The following is a 23,884-nucleotide window of genomic DNA, read 5'->3' as shown; positions in this document are numbered from 1 at the left end:
GACCCCTTCCTTATGAAGCTCAATTTAAGAACTATGGTACGTTTGCAGTCTTCGTTCTGCGTGAAAATACTTTTGAAGAGCAAATTGGAGTAACTTAATACAATTCTTTGAGCTTTGCCATCGCTCCAGCAAAAACAAAACCTATTGAGAACTTTGTTCTTAAAAGGAAAGCTTTATAACATGCTGACTCACACGGCAAAAGTCTCAATATTAATCAAGCTGAACTTGCATATATTAGTGAAGTCTTCCATCATTTACAATGGAACTGTTAGGAAGGCAAGACTATGGCCACTATGGGCAAGAGAACAATTACAGTGACCAGTAAAGTTTATTAGAAATTAATAGCCAAACTCCCACAATATAAGACAAAGAAAGAATTCAACACATGTTGAATCAAACAAACCTCCAATCATAGTTCTGTTGTATATGATAAACATTTATAATCTATACGGGATTAAACCATTTGTGTGACTTTGTTAACTACACAGGATCTCTGCCGTCACCTCGGAATATCTGTAAGAAAATTAATTTTGATGATTCATATAACAGCATAAAGAAACTCATCTTTGCAAAGGCATGACTACGTGGAACAACAGCAGCACTCCACTACCATAACCTCAACACAAGCTGTTAAGTTGCACAAGCATGTTTATTTTAAGTGCTGAAACATATTTTTAAAAAAAGTTATTGTTAAATATTTGTAGATGTTGGCATACATTTGAAAAACCCATTACAAGCAGAACTCCTGCCTCTTAAATTAACAAAGAAAATATGTGCAATTTACAATACAAACATTAAAGGGGAAAATCTGTTATTAAAAAATCTACTTTTTTGGAAAATAGGCATTTTTGAGGTTTTTTTTCTTTTCATTAGAAATCACAACGTTTAATACATAACCTGACATCGGCAAAAAAAAAGGAAAAAAAAAGAGACGGAGAGAAGTTGTAAGACATCAGTACATCCCATAACATCATCATTTAAGTCAATGAACAATAACATTTTCATTTGAACAGAATTGTCCATGCAAAACAAAACAGCAAAGCACAGCACTGTATGTTGCTATGGATTTCTGTGCATGTCTCCATCCAACAGTCACTCCCTGCCACTCCCTTCAGGGGTGTCGCTTTGGAAACTGCGTCGAGATTAGGTTCTTCTTCAACGTGGATGCCAACTCATGCCTAGTCTCCCTCTTCAACAAACTTAGAACTCACTTTGTTAACTACTGAGGTGGCATCCATATTCAACTACTCAAGATCAGGCATTTCTGAAAGAGAAAGTTAAAAACATGATCTAAGTATGAAATTTAATTTTTATGGCTATGGTCATTACAAAAAAAGTCTATGGGCTTTTTGGATAAAGTGGATTGTTAAAGAAACTAATAAACAATTTCTGATATACCAAATGTGTGTTAGTGCTATGAATTATGGGATTTCTTTATCATGGTTGCTGTTAATTCTCTTATTATTGCTGTTTTCTAACTGTCTGAAAAAAGCGTAACCAGGGACAAGATCTGCAAATTAGCTGTGGCTGAAAGTCTTATGTACATTGCATTAGTTGCATTTTGTTTAAACGCAGCAATCTTAACATGTATAAAAACAAAAACATTGAATAAATAAAAATTTATTCTATTAAATAAAATCTCATAACTTGTGACTTTTTCCCCACACGTGTAATTTCTTACTCAAATTATTCCATAATTAATCATCTGTTTTGACACTTTTTCGCACTGCCAGGCATTATCAGAGTTTTGGGACTCGTGTGATCTAGTGACTACAGATTATAAATCACAACAGAGCCCTTTCAGATCGCTACGTACTTTCATCATCGCTGTCTGCAGACTCATGCTGCAAAAAAAAGGAAAAAACAATTAAAATTATGTGTAACACCTGTTATATAAAATTTAAATGCCAAATTACAGTTGTACTATAGCTATATAAAACAAACAAATATTATACCTCCTCATCTGCTCCATCTAAATCTGGTAGATCATCCCCACCCATGCTATTCATCATCTGGAGGAAGGTGCAGGACACAAATCAACATGTCAGTTTAGCTGAACATAGTCAAACAATGAGCAGACTGTGCATGTTTGACACACTTACCTCTGAGAATTTATCAAAACTTGACAAGTCCTCATCTGAGTCATCTTCCCAGTCTTTCCAATTATTGAAATCCACACTTAGCCAGTTGCACTAAAAGCAAGTAGATTAAAATGTTTTGGTTAGGCAAAGTTTAAAATTCAGTCACTTTATAATTTTGATATTTACTTAGGTATTTTTTTTAAAACAGAACAATGCTCGGGGTAATGTGGAAATGGTTTCAAACTGTTTGTGCAACAGAGAGCTTACTGTTTATAATACAGTCCTTCATAGCGGAGCAGATGAAACTGTGGAGTCATTTTATTTTATTTTATTTTTAAACAGTAAGTTGCAAGTTGTAAAATACTTAATAAAAGTGCAACCTGATGGAGACAAACCCCTATCTACTTCCTTTTTCTTAATTCTTTTTATTGAATGAAAGATGAACAACCTGATTCTCCCAAAAATGTCATTCACTCTTAAACCTACTTCCATTAAAAAAAATAAAAAATAAATTACATATGCATTACATGCTCCACCTTTCAACTTAAACCCTGATCTTACCTCTTTGAGGGTCAATGTAACTGACAATGTTAACAACAAGGTAATGATGTATACTATGAGATTTTGATGTATTCTGAGTTTTTGTAAATGTTATACTGCTGAGAGTTACCTTTGCCTTGTCTTTGGTAAGTCTTGGCCATGACTTCCCAGGCTCTGCTTTTCGTAAACAACACAACACAGACCTGTCAGTGCGTCTGTGTTTGGATTCCTGTATATCAGAAGGAGAAACTGGTGAAGGTTTCCTAACAATGGTACGCAGGGTCCAACCTGAACTGTCTGCACAAGTTAAAAACTTACTTTAGGGTCAATCTCCCCAAAAAGCTCCACTGTATTCTGGTGTTTGATATCATCTGTTCCACTGACACAGCTGTAAGATGAAATGAAAGACTTTTTTTAAAGACACTTTTAGCAAACAGGGTTTTAACAATGTCATCATTTAATATGCTAACAATGCAAATTACCTGAAAGTGAATTTGGACTTGTCAAAGATTACTTGCACATCTTTACTGTCCTCCATGCAAAACTCTATAAAGACAGACTCTCGTCTGTCATACCACTTGGCTGCTGCAGGCTGCCTATACACCAAGAACAAAAATGAAAAATGAACATTAAGACAATCCAAAACAACCAATGCATCTCTCTGATCTCATATTTCCACTGCCTAGTGTGGGCATTATAAGATCATGGCCCACGTGTATAGAGTGCAGTACCCACACACTGTGGAATTGAGAAAGGCGTAACTCATTCATTGAGATTAGCACATAGGCCTCCCAAACGCCCTCTTTATCCGTCCTATACTAATACTTGTTGTCCAATAAAAAGTTTACAATATCTTTTAAGCCAAACTATGCACTTGTTGAGATATATATCTATATCGGAGGTACAATTAGATTATCGCACTTGAAAGGTTTCGGGTAATACTACCATAATCCGCCATTGCTAGATGTGAACCACACTGAGGCCATTGTTTCACAGGGTTAAGAGAAGAATGTCTTGCAATCACATTTAAAGTGAAAGTGCGTGTTAGCTTACGTTAGCTTAAAGTGAATACCCCGGAGCGTGACACCATGCTTTTCCACTCTTAGCATTACCCTTGTCATGTTCATTGACATTAGCATGCTAGCTAACGATGACTGAGCTGTTGTCAGGTCCATAAACAATGCAAGATCACGTTTAGGAGTTTGAGACAGGATTGTGCAAAAATACAGTAGATTGATGGAAAGTTGTAGCCTGTGGCGTTAACGAAGAGTTGTGCCTTTTTGTCTCGGCAACAGTGTTAAGTACGGCTGAACTGCTGAGGCTAACTCGTGTGCTAGCTCACTTAGCTAGTATGAGGTGGGTGATCCGCACTAACAAGTAGCTAGTTGGTTACCAGGTAAACACGGTAAATCAAGACTTACATATTCACTGTTTTAGCAATTTAAGCTCCCTCGAAGAACCACGGTATTCACACTGTTGTCTGGCAGTAGTGCCCGGCAAAAATGACTACTGACAACTAAACAGTTAACTCGGGTTTACAACATATGCACTGGTGTCTCTGGAAATATCGCGTGTTTTTCACGTTCTCTCGTGACGTCCGGTATTTGGAACGTGAGCACGGTGTTCTGCAGATCGAAGCCGCCGGAGATTATTCTAGAAAGAGTATACTCATGGAACCAGAGCAGTGAAAGAGCTCCACCACCTGAATAATGTCGTCCTACCTGATGGCGAGCGAGGACACTTCATACTTTTATGAGTTTTACAACTCGATGAAAGCAGGCTTCCTTGAGTTCTACAGTAATAGGATAACTGGGTCACTATGAAAACTAATTGATTGTTGTAACTGGGCGAGTTGCTCAAGGTGCAAACCAGTGCTTTCACTGTCACTTTAAACTTTACAGCAATTACTGCTTTGAGTTCACACGTCGTAGTAGTAGCTGACCATTTCTGGCACAACCATAAACTGTATATAAAAGATGGACATGGCCCATTGTTTATTTAAGGTCCATTTTACACCCTCTGTGTGGTGCTGCTGGCACTGGACAACAGAGGTGACATTTAAGTTAAGATAACCTTTATAAGATAAGATAACCTTTATTAGTTCCACACGTGGGAAATTTGTTTTGTCACAGCAGGAAGTGGACAGTGCAAAAGTTATGAGGCAAAAATTAGAATACAATAAGAATAAATACAGTACACAACTGTACAGAATAGAATAAAATAAAATACTATATACAGTAGAATAAAATAAAATAAATATACAATAAGATAAAAATAGAATACAAATACAAATACTATATACAACTGAGTAAAAATACAACGATGACAGAAAGGATTATTGCACTTAGTATTATTGCATATGTATGGATGTGTGTGCTTGATCAGTTAAAGTCTTTGTTGTGGAGTCTGACAGCAGTGGGGAGGAAAGACCTGCGAAATCTCTCAGTCCCACACCGTGGGTGCCGCAGTCTCCCACTGAAGGAGCTGCTCAGTGCTGTCACAGTCTGCTGCATGGTGTCACGTCTGCTGTCGGTAGCTGCCATTTCTGTAGGTCATGCGCCGTTTTTTTTTTTTTGTTTTTTTTTTACATGGTAGGCTGTACTGCTGTCACTGCCATACATGCCAACCCTCCTGATTTACTGGAATTTCAGTACCCCTCCCGAAAATCTCCCGTAGCCACCATTCTCCCAATTTTCTCCCGATTTTCCACCTGGACAACAAAATTGAAAAACCATATCCCAGATTGGCCCAGCCAATTCCAGTTTCCAACAATGGCTACTACTACTGCAGCTACTTAGTTTTAATATTACTCTTATTACTCTTTCTGGGTCGCAAATAAACTTTTAACATATTTTCTGGCGAGAATGTGGCTGTGTAAACTTCAAATATCTGAGCCGGCGAGAACAGCGAACTCCCGGCACATCGTTTTCAAACCCCTGCGGTCTTTCGCAGTTATATCATGTTTAACTCAGGTTAAACATGATATATAAGTCACTTAAATAACTTAAACATGTTATTGTTTAGCTTTTGTCAGTGTTTTAATTGTTCGTGAGTAAATCGGTTTGTCTGAGATTAAAGTTATTAGATTAGATTAGATTAAATAAAACTTTATTAATCCCTCAGGAGGGTTCCTCCGGGGCTTTTCACACAGCTGAATAAAACAGAAAACGGATTAAACAGAAGTGTGAAATGGTCGAGAATTTACGCCAGCGTCTGGTTATATTTTAGATAGCAAGGAGCAGACGGCAGAGTTTCACTCCACCAAGAGAGCTCATGACGTAACTCTGAAGGCTAGACCGACCCATTTCACAGTTGCTCACTTAGACCGCGAAGGGCGTGTCCGCCGGACAATAATAACACTGACATTTAACTTATTTTATCTGATAAATAAACACTGTAAAATTCAAGTTTTTTGTAAATATATGTATACTCCCATCCCCCCCCAAATGTCTCAAGGTTGAACAAAAACTTGAACTGCAATTTTCTTTGCTTCTGGTTTTGACTTCTTCTGCTCCTATATCAGTGCTGATGTGGAGGTATTGTCTGAGTGGCTACATGTATCATTCAGGAGAGTACTTTGGTTACCTGTGCTGTAACGGCATAAATAGAAGTGACTCTGTGATAATGTTACCGGCCATGTACGAAGCAACCAATGCACTGGGTATATTGGCGGCAGTTATTTGAGTTTTTTTTTTAAATTTCAAGTTATTTTCTTACAAGTTTGAGTTAGTGAGTAAAAAATAACTTGAAACTATATAGAAACTGTATAGCAGTCTAGTAAAATAAATCTCGGGTCCCTTCATATGTGACCTATAGAAGCTTGTTTGTTCAACTGAAAAACAATTGCCATGGATAAGTCAAAAATTTGGGATACTACCTCAAAATATCGACTTACTAACTCAGAATTGTGAGAATATAACCTAAAATTTTGAGTTATCTCAACATTTTGAGATAACATTAAAGTTAAACTTAGCTCTGCCAATCAAAATGTTTCTTTTTCCCTCACTGGTGTAAACAAGCTTCCATGCAGTGGATTCTCCCTCCTGCTGGTCATTACAAATAATGCAGGGTTTTAGACTGGAAAGCTTCATTCTTATTTTATATGCCTTCATCAAGCGATGATGTTCTATAGCATATAGCTGTAAATCCTTAAAGTAGAAAGTGTTCTACAGGCAAAATTGACCTCTCAGTAAAAAAACAAAAACATAAAAGTGAATAAGGGAATAAAAGCTACTCCCTTATTCACAAGGTGTCACTAGGCATGTTTGATTTGGTAGATTATTTTTTATGCTGGATGACCTTCCTAATGCAGCCCCCACTTAATTTCACCTGCTTGCTTCATTAAGAATGATTGTTTGAGTGCCATCAATTTGCAGCCAATTTTGGTACAGTGCGATTAACGGGACGCAAACCACCTCTCAGGAGAGGTTCACTGCAAATGCTTTGCTCATGTTTGCAAACGTTGGATAGAAATGGAGTCTTCACACAAAGTACTCCTCCCGTCATGCTACAATACACACAAAAGACTCATACACAAAGTTAAAATATGAGCAAAAATTTTTTTTTGAAGGAGTGAATGTAGTGACGCCTATCTTACTACAAAACAGACAAGAAATGGCCGAGATACAGTGGTGGAAACCAAAGCATCTAGCTTCACAGCTTGCTCGATAGATGACTTTCTAGCATTGTCCTTGGCTATGAATCATAGTGAAGCACAACTTTTTAGGCCCATGGGAATAGAGGGTGTCATATGCACCTGCTACTTCTGTGTTTTTCTTCTAGTGGCTTTCTTTGTAAACTAAAGCACTTAAGCTCACAGAAAATCACATGAAAACTGACAGAAGGCCATCGGGGGATGTAATCAGTGGCTAGCTGATGTCACTTTGGGAGCTGCTTCAAGCAGTTGTACTTGAACAGGAGAGGAGAGAGGCAGTATTGCCAGTATGAGGCTTGGCAGCTGCCAGAAAAAACACAAATAGAACAAAAGCCAGTGGATGGAAAGAAGAGGACAACACAGTCATATGAGTGTTCACTGAGGACGGAGCCACAGATGACACTGATGATAACGGGTAGAATAACAATGCCTGCAGCTTCTGAATGCGTGGGACAGAAGCAGTGAAGTTAGGTAGTTAATATTTGAAAGGGGAGCTATGTGAATCAGACAGTAATGGCGCATTTTGCATGCCTCATGTATTCTGCTGAAGGGTATAGGTTACTGGTGACAGTACAGTCCTTCATTCACTCCAGCTTATTAAGGTGTGGTAGACTATGAACAGCTGATTCCATGGATCTAATAGGAGGCAGTGCAAAGAAGGAGGGATTGCTGTATGAAGTTTTTACTGAATGTACACTCATTTGTCAGTTTTTTTGTATTAGGCTTTAACAAAAGTAATCTGGTTCTTAGCAGGTCTTAAAATTGGGTAAAAACATTGTCATATAAACAACAAAATATATCATATTACACTATGTCATTATTTATTTAACAAAGGTTAAGGTAGTGTGTGAAAAAGTAAGCACACTATTACTGTTTCCATAAGAATTAAAAGTGTAAGTAGCAGCTTGGTGCTGCTAATAAATGCACTTGACAAATTGATCACCTTTAAATGTGAGCGCCTCTGTAAAAGCAGAGGTTTGGGCATTTTTCTGGTGTGGAGCATTCATGTGTTTGTTTACACAATTCTAAGGATGCAAGGTGTCAGCAATGATCTTAAGCAACTGCTGCTTCCCATCAGCCTAGGAGGGGTTATAAGACCATTTTCAAACAATCTAAAGTTCATTATTCTACAGTGTGAAAGATTATTCAAAAGTGGAAAACACCCAAGACAGTTAACAATCTTCCCAGGAAGTTCCAGCAACTTCACCTCAAAGTCATATGATGCAATGCTCAGATAAATTGCAAAAACCCCAAGTGCTACTCAGACTCTATTTGCAGGTTAAATGTTCGCGACAGTACAATTAGAAAAATACGGAGGTTTGCAAAATTACACCTGAATAAACCACAAGACTTCGAGAACAATGTCTTTTGGGCCGGAGAGACCAAAGTGGAGAGGTTTGACCAAAATGGCCTAAAGCACAACGTTGGGAGAAAACCAAACATAGCATATTAGCACAAACGTCTCATACCAACTTTCAAGCATGGTTGTTGAGGTGCTTTTATTTTGCAACCACACGACCTGCACACCTTGCACTCATTAAGGCAACAATGGGGGAGTTCATGGTATACCAAAATGCAAATCTGTCCGCCTGACGGCTAAAGTCTTGCCAAAATTCAGTCATGCCTCATGCAGCTGCACTACAGAATTTCACTTGGTTGAAGTCTGGATTTTGACAGAGCCACTAAAGCATCTTGATTATCTTTTTTTTCTCTTTCCCAGCCATGTTGTAGATGTGCTGCTGTGCTTGGACTCATTGTTCTGTTGCATGACCCAATTTTGGGCAAGCTTAAACCACAAACCTCAATGAACTGAAGCAGTATTGTAAAAACGAGAGGGCATAAATTCATCTGTAACTATGCGAGAGACTGAAAAAACATCTGACAGTAAACTTCAAGTCATTTCTACCAGCCGTGATCTACAAGGTACTGAGTTCATCTGTGTTTTTCACACAGTGCTTCTGCATGTTGGCATAGTTTTGTTAAATAATGGCACAGTATAATATGTCATGGATTGCTGTCTATCTGAAGTTGTATTTATCTAGTTTTGAGACCTGTAAGTGGATGATGAAATTGATGATGAAATGTAAGGGACAGGATGTACTTTATTTTGTAGATTGATAGAGTAGACACTATCAACACTTTCAATTCAATATTGCAATTTTTTTCATCTACCTAAAGCTATTTTGTGAGTTAATGATTTTTAAAGAAATGATGATCTAACAATAGTTTGTTGCTTATCTTTCTAGTTTTTCTGCCAGATAATAAGCCATAATTTGTTTTTTTGTGAGTTTTAAAGCCAGTTTCTTTCTTTTTTACAGTCCTGATCGCCTTTAATGGCCTGACAAGTATGTTGCAAAAAATGGTTGAATGTGCTTTAGATGTAATTAATGTAAAAACAAACAAACAAACAAAACAAAACGTTATTTTAAAGCTGTGCACAGTAAGATGGTGCACATTAAATCTCTGAACAATGTAAACAGTCATAGAGGGTTTTGATTCTTCTTCTTCTGGCTGCTTCCATAATCACCGTATCTCTAGCATCTTATTGTGTCCACTCCTTCACTGCATTCATTAATCTTTTCTGTGGTCTTTGTCTTTTCCTTCTACAAGATAGCCTACCTTCCAAACACACTTCCCCTTCTCTCCTTCTTTTGTCTTGCCAACATTAGCACAGTTTTCAGTGTCATTGTTAACCAAGGCTCCAACCAATCCAGTATGGGAATCTCATTCTTGATTTGGCAATGATTTTTATGTCAGATGCCTTCCTGCCACAACCCTCTTCATTTATCCGGGCTTTGGACCAGCACTGGCTTGTGGCCCCCCATGGCTGGATTTATAGAGGGCTTAGATTACTTTTTCATAATGGTTTGGTAATTCTGCTGTAGTCTATCATTTATGTATTATTCTTCAGAGCAATAAAGTATCTGTGTCATTCTCCGAGACAATTTTCATGAAGAAAGCATTAAAATGACACGTGTAATACTAAAAACCCTTTTGAGATTTAATATTGCAGAAATAAAAGGCCAGGTGCACAAAGCTTGGAGCTGCCCCAGTCTCAGTGAATAATGACCCATTAGTCACTGTGCTCAAAGGCATGGTGTCTTCAGCAAGATATGACTATATTTTAAACATATAAATCTCATCTTGTCTTAAAAAGAAATTAAAAAGCAAAGGCAGTCACTATCGCAGTACAGTTTAAGGGCGATGGTTTTAAGAACTGTTTGCATTACTTTGCTTCATGATGCTCTGTTTCGCTGCTGTAGCAGCAGTTGGACAGTGAACAAAACAAAACCTTCCAACCTCTTTAGATGGTGGTACACCTTGGACGGGTAGCCATTATCGCAGATATTCACCTGAAGCAGTTTGTGGAAATTTAGACAAAGAAGGAAGCAGCTGACATGTTTTTTCTATTTTTTATTTTTATTAAACTTATATTAGAATTTTTGTTTCACTGAAAGCCTTTTTCGTGAACTGTGCACCATACATCAGTCTGGAGAAGGATCTTTATGCCCTTGCGTCCACTGTTGTTTTAAGTGGAAGATGAAAACTTACTTCAACTTTTAAATCAACATTTATTTGAAAATGTGAAGTATCGTATGTGTAGATCTGTAAACGTGTGTTAGTGTCTCGTGTGACTTAATTTTATTGAAAGCACACATATCATAATTCATTCATTCATTATTCATTCATACACAAACCTACATAAAGTGAAAAGAAGAAGGATAGAGACTGTGATATTGTAAAAACACTGCATTTCTTAAGCACATTGCTTGTTCCTTTTTAACAGGGGTGGGAATTAATTAATGAGAAACTGAGACTGATGCAGAGGGCTGAACCAAAAGGCTAAATTCAGTTCTGCTCAATATTAATTTGATCTCTTTACAAGCTTTTTAGTGCAGACCTCCACAATAGTCCCAGTTTCTCAAGGATCGTATGTATTCCTGTCACACAGGAAAAATCTTTAAAGTCAGAAGTTTACTTGTGATCTGTTTGATGGAGTCAATGGAGCTATCTATTTCAGAAAGATAGAACGCCAAGAAACAGAACTAATATACAAATTAGCTTAAAGAAAACAAGTAAAAATTATATAGAATAAGAGAAATGTCAAAGGGCTCACTTTTATTGGTTAATAATATTGAGCTGTATTTTATAAGACATATTTAGGCTTAAAGGAAACCTTTATTATCACAGTGAATAGGAAACTGATGTTTTCTATTCCTGTTCTACGAACAGACACTGATTGATGCCTATAGACTCAATAGCTGTTTAATTGATAAATTGGCAAGAAAGTGTTGTAATGAAAATGAACAGATGTTTAATGTGGTGTATCTCCTCAGTCATCTCTGCGAGCAGTGAGTTGCCTTATATTTTCCTCTCTGTGAGGGCTAATAATTCCTTTAACAGGCTCCGTGTTGCTGCCTCATTAAGGACAGAGTAAATTCATGACAGGATGATGGCGGATTACTGTCATCTCCCATTAATGCAACCCTGATCTCAGATCTTGGTTATTGTTCAGAAAAATTATAAACACAGGCAAGTAAAAGAAAAACGTGTAACCTTATTATAAGCACAAGAGAAGGGATTTTTTTAATTAATGTTTTGATATTGGTAATAAAATAGCTGCTCTAATAAGCACATTATTAAATATGATCTATTTGCCATTTATTCTCGTAGATAAAAAAAATATAAACAAATGAAGGATGGCTCAAGACTTTTGCATTGTTTAGTAACCACAGGATGAATAGTAAATGATAACCATGTTCCAAATAATATATTGTTACTGGTGCATATGCTTACTACATTGTTTTTCTAACCCTGTGTTAGCCCTGGCAACCTGTCCAGTGTGCATCCGAATTCTTACCCTATCCTCCCCCAAGACCCTAAACTGGATAAGATATCCAGTTAGATTAGATAGATAAGTAGACAGATATCAGTATTGTTATTTGTAGTATACAGAACATTCTGAACTGTGACATTAATAAATAAATTATCACATAGAAGCTGTCATGCTCCATGTATTCTTCTGTTATCATAAAAGCTGATAATCATGACATTACAGAATGAATCACATTATTAAACACACACACACCATTTGGCAGCCAATCACGTCAGCTTAGTGACGAGCTTCCTGGTCACATTTTCTCGTAGGTCCTAGTTTCCTTAATAATGTTTGCTGCCACGCGCTAAACAGAAAGGGCACGGTTACATTAGAAAGCTCAGACACAAGCGGGCAGAATGAAGAGGAGAAACAAATTATCTGACTGTAAAAGGCGGACACACGGCTAGTGTGCTCGGAGCCAGATAAGAAGAGCAACTACAAATGCTATTTACTCCGTGTTACGCCAAGGACGTATGAGGAAGGCAAACACAGGCGTGACTGACAAGAGGAAGCGCAGGGTTTGGGGAACGTCCGTTTTAAATCCTTCAGAGATGTGAATCATGTCTTGACTACAAAAAGATTAGCTTAACTGCAGCAGTACGTCAGATTTAACAACAACAATAACTAAGAACTACAACAACACAGGCCTCCTCCGATGGAGCTCAGTGCTCTTTAATCCAGCCAGAAACCTCCCTGACAGGCAGCGACGAGCTACGGCAAAGGGTGAGGTGTCGAAGTGATCGAGGTGGAGGGGTTGGTGTGGTGGAGACACTTAGGCTAGCTAAATGTTCAAGCTAAATGTGTGCGAGGCTAAGCTAATGTTGCGATATCGCTGCCGCCGCGGTGGAGAATGTCTCAGTGTAAATATCGGCGAGCAGCTGTGATTACGTTTATTCCAGTGCTTCAGTCTCTTCCTCTCTTTCTCTGTTCAACAGGACGCTTTATTCGCGATTGAAGGAATTTATGGGATCACAAGGTAACCCTTTCACCACAAAACAAGTGTCACTCTCAAGTGTTTTTGTTGCGTGTGGCCCCCGCTGTCAGTGGGCTTTCCCCCCCCTCGTGTTGTCGCGCGTGTGACGGGATTAAGTTTCCCTTGTTTACAGTCTGAATTTGGGAACAGCTGATACGTCTTCAGCAGTGCCGCGACGCTGTTATGTTTCTTTCTGAATCCGCTGCAAATAGACGTAGATTAATTTCTCATGCACAGATACACTGCAGGCAAAACACAGCGAGTGCTATGGTGGTTTTATGTGCGTGTGCCTGAGCGCCTAAATTATATAGAAAAGCACAAAACAGCACAGGTGAAAAGACTCCTGCGGCCATGTCTCATTAAAAGATGAATGCTTATGAAAAAGCAACACTTTTTGTTTGAACTTGCTTCTGCTGCTCAAACACTGATGACTTTCATGTGCCTCTCTGTGCAGTTTCCTCTGATGAGATGAGTGTGAGTGCTGGCCAGGGCAGTGATGAGGTGCTGGTTTCACAGGCAGTGTGGGATTACCTGACTGCAGCTGGGCGGCCCTGGCTCATTGACTTCCAGCACAAGCAGGGGATGAGTGCTGGTATCATTAGGCGAGGAGAGAGGGGGGGCTGCTGTGCTGTTCGGCTGCAGCCGGTGGAAGGCTCGAGGAGCGTCGGGGCTGGTGTGATGGATGGACCCATCTCCAGCGAGACGCGAAAAGCTTTCATTGACTTATGCCGTTGTGCCCGCAAAGAAATGAGCAAACAGGAGGGGGGATCCAAGAGGAAGAGGGCTCTGCTGCCCTGTGTGGGAGTCCTGGAGCAGAACGGAGAGGGGAGCCTGCTCCAGCCTCCACCTCCCCAGCCTCGGCGCTCCCAGAGACAGCAGCAGAGGTTAAAGAAGCCTGTTGACGAGGAGGTGTGCGTCATGCTCCACGAGGCTGCCCAGAGGAAAGATGTGGACTCCAGCATGGCTTCCCACGGTGAAACCGAGGACAGTAATACTTGCTCGATCTGCATGGGGGACATAGTGGAGAAGACTACCCTGGAAAAATGTGGCCATTCTTTCTGTCGCTGTTGCCTGGATCAAGCCTTTAAAGTGAAGAAAGCGTGTCCCGTCTGTCGGCTGGTGTATGGGCAGCTGATTGGGAATCAGCCTGCCAATGGCTCGATGATTGTAGAACGAGATCCTGATCTGGAGCTTCCTGGCCATGAAGGCTATGGGTGTATCTGCATCATCTACAGCTTCCCTCCTGGCTTACAGTCGGTGAGTAGATGTGGACAGTAGATGCAACTCAGGGGAAAAAGTTTTAGTAATCATTTGTGTGTGTGTAAAGAAATTTGTTGGACTTATAATTCAGATTGTTAAACATTGTTAATCATTAGAATTCCAGTGAATAATTAAGAATAGGAGTGTATTTATGTAAGAGAGTCTTACTTTGGCATAAAATAAACCATATTGCACATATGATGACAGTCTCTCTCCTCAGTTTGACTGCGTATATTTACTCTTTCTGTCATGACTGATGTCTCGCTGTTTGACTTTAATGACCTTTAATGTAGCCACAAATTTACAGTTTCCAGAGGGAAGTTCATTAACCTTAAAAGGTTATTCTAAGGATGCAGGATAATCTACATAATAAGGGTCATAATCTCTCCAAAGCCTGTCACGCTAGATTCCATTCAGCTTTTCTGTGTCTTACTGTGTAAACGTCAAACTTGAGCTGAGAAAACATCTGTTGACAACGAAAGTTGGTTTCCACACAGTAGGAAATTTAAACAAGTGTCAATGTCGGAATTCCCCTGAAAAAATAAACTGCACTTTTGTGGGGTTTACCTTCCCAGGAAACAGACGCCAAGTAGAAGGGGTAGAATGTGCCACAGGTGCCTTATCTCTTATCAAATTAAGGTTTAAGATTGTCTTTATTGTTTCCTAAAATCTCTCCTGGATTGAAGAAACTGTCAAAATTACAAAGTAGCTGTAATAGATTATATAAAAAACACATTCCTGCTGTGTGAAATATGGCTAAAAATACAAGACCTGGATGTGTAGCAGTGCCCCAGAACTGAGGCATTTGATTGTTTAAAGCCATTTATGCGTTTATAAGCTCATCACACTTTAACTCTTAATAGCCAGAACATCCCAACCCGGGTGTGCGGTACCCAGGAACAGACCGTGTGGCCTACCTCCCTGACAGCCCTGAGGGGAACCGTGTGCTGGGCCTGCTACGCCGGGCCTTTGAACAGCGCCTTATCTTCACCATCGGTACCTCCATGACTACGGGCATGCAAAACGTCATCACCTGGAATGACATTCACCACAAGACCTCAATATGGGGCGGGCCACGCTGGTATGTACTCACTTTCAGCTGGAGGTGAACAGTTAGTGACGCATCTCATCCATGTTCTTGACAGAGATGTGCTGTCAGTTGTTGCCACTATTACTTGAGCTTGAACTCATACCGGCACAGTGATGGCTTTTTATTCCTTCTTACAGTTTCGGCTATCCTGACCCCACGTACTTGGTGCGAGTGACAGAGGAGCTCAGAGAGAAGGGCATCACAGCGGACTGATGGCAGGAAAGCGACAGGCTCTTCCAGGATTTTGTAGGACTTTCTGATTGTCCTTGCGGTGGACATGACTCAGCTCCAGGTTTTGCTCTTGAGACTGCCCGTCTCTTAAAAGATGACTGAAGACAAAGACCTCAGCAAACAGGAGTCTAATGCTGCAGCAGAGCCCATATCATTCCACTAGTTCACTTCCTCAGTTTGCTCATTTTCAGTTTATCCCAGTGCTACACGTGGAAGAAAATACTCGGGAGTGCAGTGCATCCTTGTATTACAGCTTCCACTGTTGGCAGCAGGGACTGATTTGTGACGCACATATTTAAGAGCATTGTGATTTGTTGGAATTCATGGTACTTAATATTGTTTAGGAAATCTTAAGTTTAATGTTAACGTTTATGTTATATTAATGTGTATTTCTTCTCTGGGGATCATCTTATTTCTTATATAAGCAGACATATTTTGTTGAATTGCCCCCCCTCCCCCCCAGAAATGTTTGTTGAGTTGTTACTAATTCCACGTTATAAGTTCAGTACATGGCTCATGTCGCAAGGATAGCACTGCTTCTATAAACTGAATTAATTTTCTGAAGATGTTGCAATCTAAAGCACTCACAGGCACTTTGGTAAGGAAGTATGTTTTTCACTTAAGTAGAAATAACGGTTTTTGCTTCCTCTTTTGAGAGTGCTCGGGGCAAACCCCTACAAAGTGGCTACAAGGTGATGTCAATTGCTTCATTCGTGTGTCTTCTTCACCCTTCATTCATTTTCGCTTAAACAGGAAGAATGTTAAATGATGTCTCATAGCAGCACCTTTTTAACTTGCATTTGGACTTCCCACTGGGTTTTTCCCATTGGTCACGCTGGTTATTTCAAGATGTCTCCCAAGTGTTGAACCCATTACATCAGTTGTAAGTAATGTGCTACTCTGATTACCAGATTTATGACGATGTCAAATATCAAGGGCATATAGACCAGTTAAACCAAATCGTAGGCACAAAAGCTCTTTAAATATCCATGCCTCTGTTCCTGTCAAACTGGGAGGTTTGCCTGCTAGTCTTCTCATTTAAAATGAGGTAACTGTTTTCAATTAATTTATCTAAATAAGTACTCTAAAATACACGGTGGAGAGAGAGAAAAAAGAAATTGTGCGAGAACAATAATTTTAATTTAGGCTGGGATATTGATCTCATTTTGTTGTGCCTTTCTTACATTGATTTTTTGATTTAAAAAAAAAAAATCAAGCATGATGTTCCTGATGGATAGTACATAGGTTTGGGCTTATTTTGATGTTAGTTAATAGGCAAGCAGCATTATGTTTGTAGCTATACTATCTGGCTTTCAGTGCAAATGCTACACAGCTCATGAAGATATGTATACTAACGCTAATAATGTTATTAGCTTCACCATAAACATTCTTGTACTCCAAATGCTGGAAAACCCCTCAGAACCGATCAGTCTATATGTGTGAAAGTGATTTGCTAAGTGCAGTAACTTGCTTGGCTAGCGGCCACTTTAGTTAATTTAGGTCAGATCCGTTCATCAGATACTTTCATTTTGTTGTCATTCCCTTTATTTTAGTTAAGGGACCAACTGAGATATTTTTGGGACACAGGATTGTAGTTTACTAAAGCTACTGTGCAAACATTTCTATGCATTACACAACTAAGGAGGAGCCCGAGGAGAGGCGATAAGTGTGAGAAGTGACATGTATTACACATTGATTGTGAAGGAAACGTTTGAGTTATGCTTTTCTAATTGTGTTGACTCTTGTACTTTGTTCAAAATAATGTGCTTTACATTTTAATACTTGAATAAAGAGTTATGTTTGGATATTCACTGTCGACCCTAAATAAAAAAGATGCGTCATAGGCAACTTGATCTCAAGCTAGTGATGATTTGTTAGGCACGAGTCCAGATTACTGCCTCTAATCATGCTTGTTATAGAAATTTTTTACAACCCCTGGAAACCAAACTTCTATCCTCTTTATACCATCTAATGCTTTAATAGTGGCACTGCTTTAAAAACACTTCTACAACTTGATTGGCTATTTTTTCAGTTGCGGTTGTTTGAATATTGAACTTCACTGTAGTGAAGTTGAACATGTACACAGTCCTCAGTGAAAAACACTTGTAGGTATCCTATAATTTCACAAATAAGAACCGCAGTTTACAAGAGGATAAGCACAATGGTTATACCAGTATTATCAACTTGTAAAAGGAAGAATTACATAATGGATCTCCACTGGTAGCTGTATGCATTTTAACTTTATGGCTCAGCAGTCATTCAACAACTTAGTGTTTGGCTGAATGAGTAATCAGAGTTCACCACCTGTTTGAGTGCATTTTGAATCTTTTTTCTGCAGAACATGAATTGCTTTTGGAAAAAGCTGAATTGCAACCTGTCTTTCAGTTATGAAACAGTCAGATACTAAAGTTGTAAATTCAAACTAATTCTTACAAATACTGTATAATAACTTTGTAACTAAGTACCTGCGGTCTTTACAGACACGCTTTCACTCTAGTAGTTATACAAAGGCACTTGCTACTGGGGTGTGTGCATTGCAGCAGTGTTTAGATGGGTAGACCCAAAGACTTGTAAGTAAAGCACTGCATTGTAATGTGACCAAAGCTGACTTCCTGTTTAGTGGTTTTCTAATATTATTGTGGATAATTGGGGTATATTGATGCAGGCCTATACATTATTTGTATTTTTATTTTACAAGCTTTACCATGTAACCAGATGTCTGTGAGGTTGCATGACAGGACCCCAGACAGCCCACTTAGATGCACTCAGCATTGGAATACAATACTTATTTTCAGAACACCATGCTTTTGCTTGTGACCCCCCCCCCCCCCCCCCCCCCCATCTTATATCATAGATTAAAATACAATTGTGATTGATAGGTATATATTCATCTTTCAGTGGACCTAAGTAATTAGAGCAGGGATATACGCTTAATATATCCAAATTGGATCAGTGTAGCCCAAACTGTCTCTGAGTAACTGAGATAGGTGGAAAAACATGTCTCAACTGTCCCCACTCATCTTTTATAAATTTTTATTTTATTTTTTTTTAACTGAAAGGTGAGCCATGGTATGTCAGAATAGGACTGGGCTAGAGTAAAAGGCAGTCTACAGTATTGCCTCTTCAAAGTAGAACAGAGAACAGTTGTATATTATTATGCTAATCTTATACAGTAAAGTTCATCACTGCGATAATATTCTATTAAAAATGTGCCTTTTGGTGTCAATGTCAGTGAAAGTGATAAATTATGATTAGGTTCTTTAGCACAGGGTCCCGAGTTTGCATCACTTCCTAGTACATGGCCGTGCATCATCCAGTTGAGACGAAGCACACGCACTTTCGTCATTCGTCCTCATTTCTACGTCACAAATCTATCTGCGTTCATACGGGAGAAAATGGAAAATTCATTGAACAACCAGCAGCTTGTTCTTAAAATAATTATTTATTAACTTATTATTAATTTTTTTTTTTAAACAGCCATTTGCATGGAAAAAATTCAGGGGGAGAGAGGACTTCTCTCCCATCAGTGTGCATTATGGGATCCAGGCGGAAGTAACTCCTAGCATTATTATTTTATACTGGTCGGAAAGCTCGTATCCCAGGTCCCCAGACTGTCACATTTCATTTGCATGCGTAGTGTCTGCCTTTTACATGTGTTCAATAGCGTGTGTCAGTGTGCGACATACGCTTCATGTTAAATATATGTCCACTAGAGGTCAGTGTTGCCTCTCTGGATTAATATTGATAAAATGGATGCTGTGGGGGGTTGTATGGTATCGCCTGTAGTGAAAAAATACAAAATATAAATTGCTCACATTGTTTTATGGTGACATTGGAATGTTTTGGGAAGTGTATTTTCTGCATGCTTATGTGGCAGCTACTGCAGAGAGTTTATATTAGCTGCCCACAACTTGGTTGTATAGGAACTAAAGCATGACAGCAACATCCTGTGAATGTTTTATTATTTACCACCAAAATTAGACTGTAATAATGTTTTTAATAATGTGCTCTAATGCTATTTATAACTTTTAATTATTAATGATCATGGCCAGACTCTGCCAGGCATATTATCTAGGATAACTTTAAATATTCCTGATTTCTGATTATATTCAGTGAAATGCACTCAGGGGTGATTTGTGACGGAAGGATAGCAGCAAGAATGAAAGGGAGATGTATGGTTTGGAGACAATGGTGCTGACAAAAAAGACAGGAGGCCAAGTTGGAGGTAGCAGAGCAGAAGATTTTCATTGGGGGCGACCAGATCGGGTTGAGCAGTTTAGAGACAAAGTTAGAGAAAGGGAGGCTGAGATGGTTTGGGCATGTGCAGAGGAGTGGAGGGGGAAAAGAGAAAGCTCCCAGAGGTGTTTCTAACACTGCCGCATTTTACCACTGTCACTGTGCATGTTTGCATAAGTGGGCCATAGGCACAGTGCAGTAAAAAAGTGTCCCCCCACTTCCTGATTTATGTTTTGCATATTTGTAACACGAATCTGTTTCAGATCATCAAACAAATTTTAATATTAAGGAAAGATAACCTGAGTAAAGACATCAGGAGCATTTTCCCTTAATAAATGATGTCATTGTTTAAAAATTGTATTCAAAAATAAAAGTTATGTGATAATCTCAATACTGTAAGTGTGACCAATATGCAAAAATAAATATGGGAGATAATATGTTTTCACAGCCCTGTATCCTATGCCCTACTCATGTTAACATGCATCAGAATATAAACGCCCCAAAAAAGTAAAACACTGATGTTTTTGTGATATGGAATTTTAAGTTTGAAATAATAATCTAAATGCTGTAAGTTAAATGCATTTATGCATTTTATATATTGTATTTTTTCTTACTCCTTTGGCAAATTAATCAGACTAAAAAAAAGGAGAGAGAAACTTACTTTAGGTATGCAGTTCCACAGGTTTGTGAACAAGTGGGAGACCGCTGGATATTTTATGAGGGAAGAGGGAGAGGAGTGAGGGTATGTGGTGTTGTTGGAGGGAAGAGAATACAGGAAGATGCAGAAGAGGGCATCATTTAACGTGCTGATTCTTTCCCTGTTTTAAAGACATAGCTTCCTGGCTTTTACCCCTCTGGTCCACTAGAGGGTAACACTCTTCTCAGAGAAGGCTGAGCGATGGCGTCTGCTTGGTATGCAGCATGCCCACGGTCCTGCAGCACCCGCTTCATTGCCCAAGATCAGTGAGTGGAGCCGAGCATCTGCTACATTTATTAACTCTGTTTCTGCTGGGCACGGGGGCAGTTTTACCCACAGCAGCTGGCATTTTACATTTGACATAAAGTGGGGATATCACCTTGTGTTTGACCACACTGACCCCACAGTCTCTGGTGGGAGTGTAAATACTGTTGAAGCTGAGTGGTGGTAGTTACACGAGGAGATGACACGGCTCTGTCAAAAGGTTAAAGACAAAACAAACAAACAAACAAAAAACAGAAGAGATCATTTCTGGGATGTTCTTTTTAATCGCACTATTTTGTTTACAGTGCCATCTGTTGTCACATATTAAAAGGAAAACTAATGTCCAAGCAATCATTAGCAAAAACAAATTAAAACAAATAGCAAAATATAAGGTTTTACATATGAATATATATTTTTGTTGTCTGACCAGGGGATGTTTGGTCTAAAGCAAGAGTCCATAAAGAACACGGATGGACAACATCATCAGCAAAATCAATAATAAATCCCAATTTCACAATACAAATCCCAGTTGTCCAGATTTGCCTTTCACTGGTCTGACCAGCTCCCATTCACCAAGTACAAATATTCACCTGGTCTTTTTCCCAGTAGAAATACTTAGTTGAGGAAATACATTAACCTTTATTCCTGTGAGAAAGAGGGAAGATGTAATGAGGTGGAATTACTGGGCTTGGCCTCTTTAACGCTTTGCTGTAAGTGTCTGGGGGCATTTCTGTGGCCTAGGATCTCAGGGCATCTGCTGCTCTCACAAAGCAGACCAGGACCCATCTGCTCAAACTTCCCTACCATCCCTACCTCACTTCTCTTCATCTCTCCCACAATTAATCTGTGAAATCCATACAGTTTTCTCCATCATTATTCTTTTAATCATTTTATTCTTTTAGTTTATATATATATAGATATTTATTTCCACACGCTTACTGAAAATGTGTGCATTTCATTTTGTATTGATTATTATTACATCTATGCATTGCCTGTTACATAGTAACAAGCATTTTTTTGGTATTACTATATACAAGCTGGGAAACTAACTTGTATGTGAGAATGACTAGTCTATACAGGCAGCAATATGCACTGAAAATAAAACAAACATGTCTACTGCAGTGTTTGTTTTCAGTTCAGTGGATGTAACCTACATTTTAACGTGGAGTATTCCATGTGAATAAATTTCATAAGAAGCCATCCTCCCGACATAATGCCTCCAGGCTGTGCTGTTTAAATGTAAAGTGTGTTGTTGCTTAAACTGAAACAAAGTGCCACAGACCCTCCAGTTTTTGTTTTAGTGAGGTTACTGGAGCAGGTTTTATATTAAAAATGAATGATTATTTGTCCCTCTCTACAGGTATTTCCCATCCCCGTCAGTCCATCTGGTCCATCTGGGCATCACAGAATAGGGGATGCTGCAGAAATGTAATGATAGCTATAAATATGTGTCAGTAATTTTGCAGAGCAATATTGTGAATGGACTAAAAATCCATTAATATAAATACAGACTGGCAAGAGTTATTATAAAATGAATTGGTAACTGAAAATAAGCTCTACACAGTTGTATTAGGACAACTTGATTTAAAATTTTTTTGCCTCTTCAAGACACTGAAAGTAACACCAAGACTGCTGATTCCATGTCCATGACTAGACTGCAGCTCAGGGAGGCATCTAGAAGGTGTTTATATCCATTAGATGAGAGATGTGCAGCTTTTCTTGCACTAGACATGATAAGAAAACCACTATGTGACAATGCATAGCTGTTGTTTCTGCCCTTTCTCCCCACTGTGCTCCTTAATTAGAGTGTCTGTGACTGTGGGGAGAACCCTGGCACATCGCCTGCCTGTCTGCTTGCCTGCCTGCCCATCCTCTCAGCCTCTGGTGCTAGCCACCCAATCACAGAGCTACCTGTGCAGAGTACCCTATTCTGCTTCCCCCTTCACTTTAATAAGGATCTTCCCCAGATGTAACCTTTTGAAGCTATATTTTCATATCTTCTACCAGTTTTGTCTTTTAGTGCCAAAATTGACAGAGATAAAGATTTAAATAGTAAAGGTTTTTTTAAAACAGAAATTCTATACTCAAATTACAAAACACCAACAATGAAATCTGAGTGTGTTTGCGTATGTTAGGTAAATGGACAGGAGGAGGCTGAGGAGGCATCTGTCTCCACACACACTCTTTGTGTGACAGAATGTCATCCCACACTGCTGACACGCTCATTCACTGTGCCTCGGGCTCTTTGCTTAAGAACAGCAAAGTGAAGGTGGGTGTGTGGGTGCTTGTGCTTCTGCACCTTTTGTCTGCGCGCCCTTCACTGTGTCTGTGCATACAGTATGAACAGATATACACCCATGAATGCACGAGCATTTGTGTGTGTACAAACCACGAGACACATTCTTACATTTTGTTTTCTGATTTACTGTCGGGGTTACATGACGTTTTGCATGCCTGTATTGGCAGAACAGATCCTGCGCTTTTAAAAAAGTAACTCTGACAGATTTACTGACTTACTTCACTGACGGGACACAACAGCAGCGCTGGCACCAGTTGGAGTCTTTGGCTGGGCGTCAACGTCACAGATTGAAGGAACTGCTCAAGCTGTTCTTCATTAGCAACAGCTGAGTTTGACTGAGATACAGGAATACAGCTCCATCATCTGCCCTCTGTTAGAGAAGTTTAAACATGGCTCAGTAATCACTTCTCCAAGCGGAGTTGTTCAGGATCTATTCTTATTCATTAAACTGCAATGACTGGCTGTACAATGAATGGGAAGTATTCATCTGAAGCCAAGCAAAGTAAGTACAGCCTTGGATATATACTTTCAAGGCACATTAAGGAATATCACAGCCTTTTGTTGCCCTTCCTGTCTGAATACTCAGCCTTGGCCATTCATTCTCAGACTGCTTCATGTAACACTGGTAAGCTTTGGCTGTCATGACAACTAATATGACCTTTCTATCATTTTACAAACAG

At 39.2% G+C, this 23,884-nt stretch overlaps 2 protein-coding genes across 4 annotated transcripts; one reads left to right on the top strand and one right to left on the bottom strand.

Annotated features, from left to right (window-relative positions):
- Positions 1 to 309: 309 nt before the first annotated feature.
- ptges3a (prostaglandin E synthase 3a (cytosolic)) lies at positions 310 to 4,200 on the bottom strand. The gene is made up of 8 exons (XM_085394266.1): positions 4,043 to 4,200; positions 3,104 to 3,217; positions 2,940 to 3,009; positions 2,752 to 2,850; positions 2,103 to 2,192; positions 1,956 to 2,012; positions 1,817 to 1,844; positions 310 to 1,264 (listed from the first exon to the last, which is right to left on the bottom strand). Coding segments are annotated over exons 1-8 (480 nt in total). The 5' UTR covers positions 4,045 to 4,200; the 3' UTR covers positions 310 to 1,244.
- An 8,217-nt stretch (positions 4,201 to 12,417) lies between these two features.
- dtx3 (deltex E3 ubiquitin ligase 3) lies at positions 12,418 to 17,550 on the top strand. Of its 3 annotated transcripts, XM_085394475.1 has the most exons (5): positions 12,418 to 12,877; positions 13,090 to 13,130; positions 13,582 to 14,384; positions 15,251 to 15,468; positions 15,615 to 17,550. In XM_085394475.1, exons 2-5 carry the CDS (start codon positions 13,118 to 13,120, stop codon positions 15,688 to 15,690), a joined length of 1,110 nt encoding a protein of 369 aa, XP_085250601.1. In that variant the 5' UTR covers positions 12,418 to 12,877; positions 13,090 to 13,117; the 3' UTR covers positions 15,691 to 17,550. The 3 variants fall into 3 exon arrangements, with proteins under 3 accessions (XP_085250601.1, XP_085250603.1, XP_085250602.1); XM_085394477.1 differs by lacking the exon at positions 13,090 to 13,130; XM_085394476.1 differs by having other exon boundaries at positions 12,418 to 13,130.
- Positions 17,551 to 23,884: the final 6,334 nt, after the last annotated feature.

This window comes from Rhamphochromis longiceps, linkage group LG20 (assembly GCF_057381845.1).
Source record: "Rhamphochromis longiceps isolate RC_006_pf linkage group LG20, R_longiceps_female_GT1.1, whole genome shotgun sequence".
Lineage (NCBI taxonomy): Eukaryota > Metazoa > Chordata > Actinopteri > Cichliformes > Cichlidae > Rhamphochromis > Rhamphochromis longiceps.
Note: the sequence above shows the minus strand (reverse complement) of the source record. Positions and strands in the feature narration are given on the sequence as shown.